This window comes from Diadema antillarum, unplaced genomic scaffold, assembly GCF_040938485.1.
Source record: "Diadema antillarum isolate AM-2024a unplaced genomic scaffold, OU_Dant_1.0 scf00000075, whole genome shotgun sequence".
NCBI classification, from domain to species: Eukaryota; Metazoa; Echinodermata; class Echinoidea; order Diadematoida; family Diadematidae; genus Diadema; species Diadema antillarum.
Window position 1 is genome coordinate 1,881,215 of NW_027270964.1, and position 7,103 is coordinate 1,888,317.

A 7,103-nucleotide genomic window follows, 5' to 3' on the forward strand; every position below is an offset into this window, starting at 1 on the left:
AAACCTATACATCTGTACGGTAACCTCTTGAAGAGGAAATCCACCCCAAAAATGAATAAACTTCAACAGAAAGAGAAAACTATTCCCTACAGAACGATACAAATATGACAAAAATCGAATAAGAAATAAGGAAGATACGACATTTTGAAGTTTCACATTTTTCGGAAAGTATTTCTTGACCAGTCCTTATGAATATTCAAATGAGCAAGTTGATACTGTCATGCTCTCACAATTTCTTGTTCACCCTATGACAAAAATGACAAAAATCTCATATTTCATTTGTAGGCCTATAAATACAAAATTTACCTTAAAACCATGCACCAAAAAAAAAAAAAAAAGAACAAATGTTAACTCTGATATGTCTCAGTACAGGTATGAGAACATGCCTTTCCTTGCCTTAGCTAAAAATATAAATTTTCAAAATTTCATATGCAACATACTTGAAAAATTGTGAGGGTATGACATCATCGACTTGCTCATTGAATATTCATAACGACTGGTCAAGAAATGCTTTCAAAAAGATGCGAAAATTTTCAAAATGCATATCTTCCTTATTTTTTATCCATTTTTTGTCATATTTGTATTGTTCTGTGGGGAATATTTTTATTTTTCTTTTTTCCTAAAGTTTATTTATTTTTTAGATGAATTTCTTCTTCAAAAAAACACAGGAAATGAAAGGGAGGCAGAATTCACGGGGGCCAGTATAGGGCTCACACCCATAAATATTTCCCCATAGGGACGTGTGTTAAAAATCAAATTTCAAAAAATTCTGTAAAATAGCTGGGAAAAATGAGGTGTTTCAGCTTCACTAACCTGAATAAGTTAGATGTACCCTTTCATCCATCAAATTCTCAGGGTGGATAATTCAGTTCAAATTCTGTTCAGGGGTACGAAAAGCCAGACTACGAGTTCTTGTCACTCAAAAAGTCACCCATTTTCCGTGCACGTACCCAATGAAATATAGTCCCCTCAAATTCCACCAGAAAAGCTTTCATCTTCTAACCAAAATGCAATTTGTAGAGGAATTCATACTCAATATCTACAGCTATTCAGTTTTTTGCCAAACTGCATCATTGATTTTTAATTAATTTTTTTCTTCATTTATTTTGGTATCTTTGGTACGAATTTGTGAAGGGGTTTCGGACATTCCATTGTATTTACGGGTGTGAGCCCTATAGTGTAGGTCATATTTCTCATTTGACTTTTAAACATCATAAATGTGTTTTTGATGATATTTGCACCTACATCATATGGGAAATTACACATTCTAGGGTTATAAAGCTTCTCAAAGGGACACTTTTGAAACTCACACCCTTTGAGGTTTTTTAAAAAAATAAAAATGTAGTGTTGATCAGTTCTTCATAAGATGAATACCTAGATGCAGGCAGTAATCTTTGATTATGGGGGTGTCATCATCACATTATTGCCTACAAAATACTTGAAAAGACTTTGTTTTGTCAAACAGACTAACTTTATGAATTTTGACCTGTTCCAGTGGTAGCCAAACAAAGAAATACATTAAAATAACACAGTCATTCAAAGTTGTGTGATACTGATGACTGCTATGTACAAAGATCTATCTATACCACAACAACACAATCAACATAATAAGAAAACAAATTATAGCCAAACAGAGTCGGGGGGGGGGGGGGGTAGAAGAGAAGGGGGGGGGGGTAGGAAGGGGAAGGGGGGAGGGAGGAAGAGATCTGACACAATACATCAACATAAACCAGCAGAGTTTGTATGGGATGAATACTTCCCATAGACTTGTGTGCATTGCATGCATCCTCTATAGTGTAGGTCATATTTCTCATTTGACTTTTAAACATCATATATGTGTTTTTGATGATATTTGCACCTACATCATATGGGAAATTACACATTCTAGGGTTATAAAGCTTCTCAAAGGGACACTTTTGAAACTCACACCCTTTGAGGTTTTTTAAAAAAATAAAAATGTAGTGTTGATCAGTTCTTCATAAGATGAATACCTAGATGCAGGCAGTAATCTTTGATTATGGGGGTGTCATCATCACATTATTGCCTACAAAATACTTGAAAAGACTTTGTTTTGTCAAACAGACTAAATTTATGAATTTTGACCTGTTCCAGTGGTAGCCAAACAAAGAAATACATTAAAATAACACAGTCATTCAAAGTTGTGTGATACTGATGACTGCTATGTACAAAGATCTATCTATACCACAACAACACAATCAACATAGTAAGAAAACAAATTATAGCCAAACAGAGTCGGGGGGGGGGGGGGTAGAAGAGAAGGGGGGGGGGGGGGTAGGAAGGGGAAGGGGGGAGGGAGGAAGAGATCTGACACAATACATCAACATAAACCAGCAGAGTTTGTATGGGATGAATACTTCCCATAGACTTGTGTGCATTGCATGCATCCTCTATAGGGCTCACACCCATAAATATTTCCCCATAGGGACGTGTGTTAAAAATCAAATTTCAAAAAATTCTGTAAAATAGCTGGGAAAAATGAGGTGTTTCAGCTTCACTAACCTGAATAAGTTAGATGTACCCTTTCATCCATCAAATTCTCAGGGTGGATAATTCAGTTCAAATTCTGTTCAGGGGTACGAAAAGCCAGACTACGAGTTCTTGTCACTCAAAAAGTCACCCATTTTCCGTGCACGTACCCAATGAAATATAGTCCCCTCAAATTCCACCAGAAAAGCTTTCATCTTCTAACCAAAATGCAATTTGTAGAGGAATTCATACTCAATATCTACAGCTATTCAGTTTTTTGCCAAACTGCATCATTGATTTTTAATTAATTTTTTTCTTCATTTATTTTGGTATCTTTGGTACGAATTTGTGAAGGGGTTTCGGACATTCCATTGTATTTACGGGTGTGAGCCCTATATTAGCATTCATAATCGGTTCATACGCCCGCGATAATCCCGCGATTTGCTTACTAAAATGGCCGCTGTTTGGTTCCATTGGGTACTACACCTGCCTATGTGCAAAATCGAGAGAGTGGTTCGCACCACGGAACTCTTCAGTTCTGTGGTTCGCACACTAGATCCGCACATAGCAGATTTTTCATCAGCGGTACGTGATAATGATCGATTCAATTTGAGCGGTAATTACACTTTTAAAATCAATAAAGAATTGAAATATTCATTAAAAATTTCAAGATAATTTACTGATGCATTAATTATAAGAAATATTTCAAAAATAACAATCTAAATGATCATCATTCCGAAATCATTTGTCTTGCCTGTTATCATATAAATTGGCAATGCGAAGTTTGTGCTGCAATTATCGTCCAGAAAGAAGAGAAGAAAAGAGTGGACCCAATCGGGGACGAGAGCGGAAAGGAAATAAGTACACCTGTGGATAATTTTGGACGTTTTTATCTTGCCACAAGGGTGAGATATTACAAAGGTAAAATGTAAATCTTGATTCCAGAGTGAATTTTAGCCGCATGGATAAAACTATTAGAATGTGTTTGTATTTGTTGGTAAGAGGTGTTTACGTGTGGTCCCATCTACCTAAAACTATGTGGGCCGTAGTTGTCTTTGACTTTACGCAGCGATAGATGCAGATGATTGTCCGATGTCGATACATGATTTCTTAAACTATTACACATCACTACAAAATACGACTAGTCTAGAAGTTGTAGAACGAGTTCTACTTCGGTACTAGTCGCATCGGATTCCAGAAAATGTAAATTTAGTTGATCTTCTGAAATGATTAAAGATTCTAATTAACGTTGCCTAGTACAAATTATACAATCACAAATACACATGATTTATTAAGTTTAGTTTACTGTGAGTGTAGAAATGTCTATACATAATTTACATGATCATGAACATGTCAAGAATGGCCCTACTCTAGGTACTAGCTAGTCATCGGCAAGATCTCTACCTCTTTCCCCACATTCATGCCAACAAGGTGATATGATATCCCATCATGAACTACCACGCACTGAGCAGCTGGAGAGCTTGTTGTATGGAAAGCTGTTTGACAAGTGGTACATGTACTGGTATTTGGTAAAGCTCACCTTGCCTGCACTGCGATTTTGAGACATTGAGCACTGCGCAGTGCTGTATTCCTTACTGTACCTTTGCTTTGCTCTCTCTCTCTGCTGCTGCAGAATTATCAAGCTTTACATTTAACGTTACAAGGACAATGTTGCATCACAGAAAATTGCCATGAATGATCATGGCGCAATGTGTGAGGAAGTCTGCTATGCAATAGCTTCCATTTTTTGACATTCTAGCCAGCCACAACAATTGCATAAATATTTGTATGCCTCCTTCATCCATCTGCTGCCACCGCTCGGCAGGTTGTTGGCAGTACATGTACATCGTGCTTGATGAGTTTTTTCTGTGTATTTTCTGTCCAAAGGAGAATGTCCGGTGAAGAAGACATCCCTTTGGAAGACTCCCTCGGAGGAGGTGGAGGCAGCGATGGCGATGACAACTCCTGGAAGCGCTGGATTGAGCAGAACATCATTCTGTGGGCAGCCAAGGATCCATGGGGCTTCATTTCCACCATATTCATGTTCCTCACACCCCTGTTCATCCTGAGCGGAATCCTGTCCTACATCCTCTACAAGGACATTGAGAAGAAGGAGAAGGAGAAGAAGCGGAAAGCGAAGCGGGACATCAACATTGCCAAAGCTCGAGGGCGAAGTGGCCGCTCAAAAAAGACTGATTGATGAAGACTTCAGTGACAGCCTTTCCCTGCTGGGAATGGACTCCATAGACGGCAAGCTCTTTGTAATTGTATGTTTAGAGACTCGATTACCTAATTTGATTTTTGTTATGGAAATGGCTTCAGTTTATGATGAGTGTAATGTGAATTGCAATGTGTCAATGCATCTATCGTTCAGACATTTCTCGTGTGTGTGTTGGTACAACCATTGCCATATCACTCCAAATTAACAGGCAGAAGTTCTTTGTTCATCAGTTTCTGCTTCCCTGACATGGTTTATCATGGAAAATGCCACAAGGCATTACATGTATTGGTACTTTGTTTGATCTTCTGAATCTTTGATATTTCATTGAGACTTGGTAATAATGCACAGGGTTTACAGTGTGTGAAGGTGACTGCATGATGCATAAAGAAGACAATGCATTTGTAGTGTGGCTCCATGCAGTAATTTGCAAAACCTGAAAACACAGTCAACTCTCACACATTTTTAGAGGATCTTCAGTACATTTTGACGACCACAGCAGCAAACATGCACTGCCATAAACTATCACAACAACCTGTATGTATTTGACTATATTCAACTCTTGATCAGGTTAAACATGTCAAAAGAAGACTAACTAGTGTCTATCAGGTATTTTCTGAACTTTGAAATTTTTATACAGTTTTGGACTTCCTGTTGAAGTATAAAGCATTAAGGTTCCCCTTTTATATCTTAATTTGAACTTAGGAGATATTGAAATGCAGTGTGCACCAAGAAATGTTATTAAATACAGTACCGGTATGTACAATTAACATGTAATATCGCTCTTTGTCTTTGCATAGTACCATACGCATAGTGAAAATAGGCATTTGTCTGTCTTCAAAACATCCTTGAGATTTGATGTACATTTGTACTACAGTATCCATGCGTAATTAATTGTTTGAAATAATTTCAACTTCCATTTCAATTTCAATTTCAATTTCATTGCCATGCCAGAGGCCAGATGGGATGTTGATGCAAACTTACAACTCATGGGCCAAAGCTAATGTAGGGTCATACAGCTGTATAAAAATTACCATGTTCTGAAGGCAGTCAGGAAGTCTATACCTGAATAAATAACCTTTATAAAATAGTTTTTTTTTTTGAAGTTACTAATACTGTATCTGAATTTAGAAATCAAAATATATAATCATAGATATAATCATAGATATCACCATAACACTGTCACACCAAGTTTACATGGAAGCTAGTCTTCAGTGGGCCAAGAATCAGTCAGAGGCCCTGTGTTTTTGTATGGCTATGACTCTATAGGGTAATGTATTTTCTTGTTTTCAGTGTGTAATAGTTTTGCATGCACAGTGAAGAGTGTACCAAGATTACAAGACTTTTTTTTGTGTGTGTCTTTGTATTTTTCCAAGTATGGTGAGATTGGTCAAGCACATTTTTAGAATGACCACTTTTGTTTCGACACCCTTCTCCTTTCTCTCTTGGGTGTTCCCGAGAAGATTTTGGCTTAAATGCAGATTTCTGCCATCATTACAAGCTCCCATATGCCCAAAACGCCATTCCATAACCATTAATTTGATGTGTGCCACATTCTAGATCCCAACTGCCTTCATGTTTGGCACATTGAGATGACATTAGCAGAATGTTTTTTCAAATTTTCTTCCCCTGTGTTATATGGCAGTCATAAACCTCATGTCACTTGTATTATATGCTCTTATGTGTCAGTCATGTACAAATTGTAGCTGGTGGGGCTGCCACACAACTCAAGTACTGTATGCTTGATAGCTCAAGTTCTGTGCCAAGACCAAACTCAAATGAAAATTAAATAGTAACAGACAGACCCTATGGAAATTTTGTAAGAAGTTGTGACATGGATTCATCAGGTTTGTCAATGATACTGCAAATTTTCCTTACATCCACATGTCACTCTTTGGAGCTGGATGTGTGAAAAATTTCCCCCACATCGACTGTCGAGGAGCACCTGAAATGGCTTTTGATACATACAACTGTAGATATTTCAGTACAATGTACACGTACATCATTCATGTGTGTAGTACCTCGATTATTTGTGGTAGATACTGTTTCTTGTCTTTGTTTGATACTGTATTTGCAGTGACGGGTTGGAGGAAACATCAGTGTACAGCTGCAGTACATAGGGTGACAAATTAAAGGAGCCTGTCTGCCACAGTGATTTTGTATGCAACCCAGGGCATACTTACTCAATATTATTGTGTACAGTGGTGTGTACGTACAGATGTAAATGACAAGAAATATGTTTTCCAATTACTAGAGTGAGATCAAATACCAAGAAATAAATGTTTTATTGTACATGCACTGTATTTACCATGTGTCACTGTATGTGCTGCTGCTTTTGTTTTATTTTTAAAAGTAAGATACTGGGTAATGTTTGTCTTCAATTATTAAATTTAGTTAT

The 7,103-nt window shown here is 37.3% G+C and overlaps 1 protein-coding gene across 1 annotated transcript; it reads left to right on the forward strand.

Annotated features, from left to right (window-relative positions):
- The first annotated feature begins 3,286 nt into the window (after positions 1-3,286).
- Positions 3,287-6,641, forward strand: LOC139717401 (small integral membrane protein 15-like). The gene is made up of 2 exons (XM_071628898.1): positions 3,287-3,408; positions 4,375-6,641. Exon 2 carries the CDS (start codon positions 4,379-4,381, stop codon positions 4,685-4,687), a length of 309 nt encoding a protein of 102 aa, XP_071484999.1. The 5' UTR covers positions 3,287-3,408; positions 4,375-4,378; the 3' UTR covers positions 4,688-6,641.
- Positions 6,642-7,103: the final 462 nt, after the last annotated feature.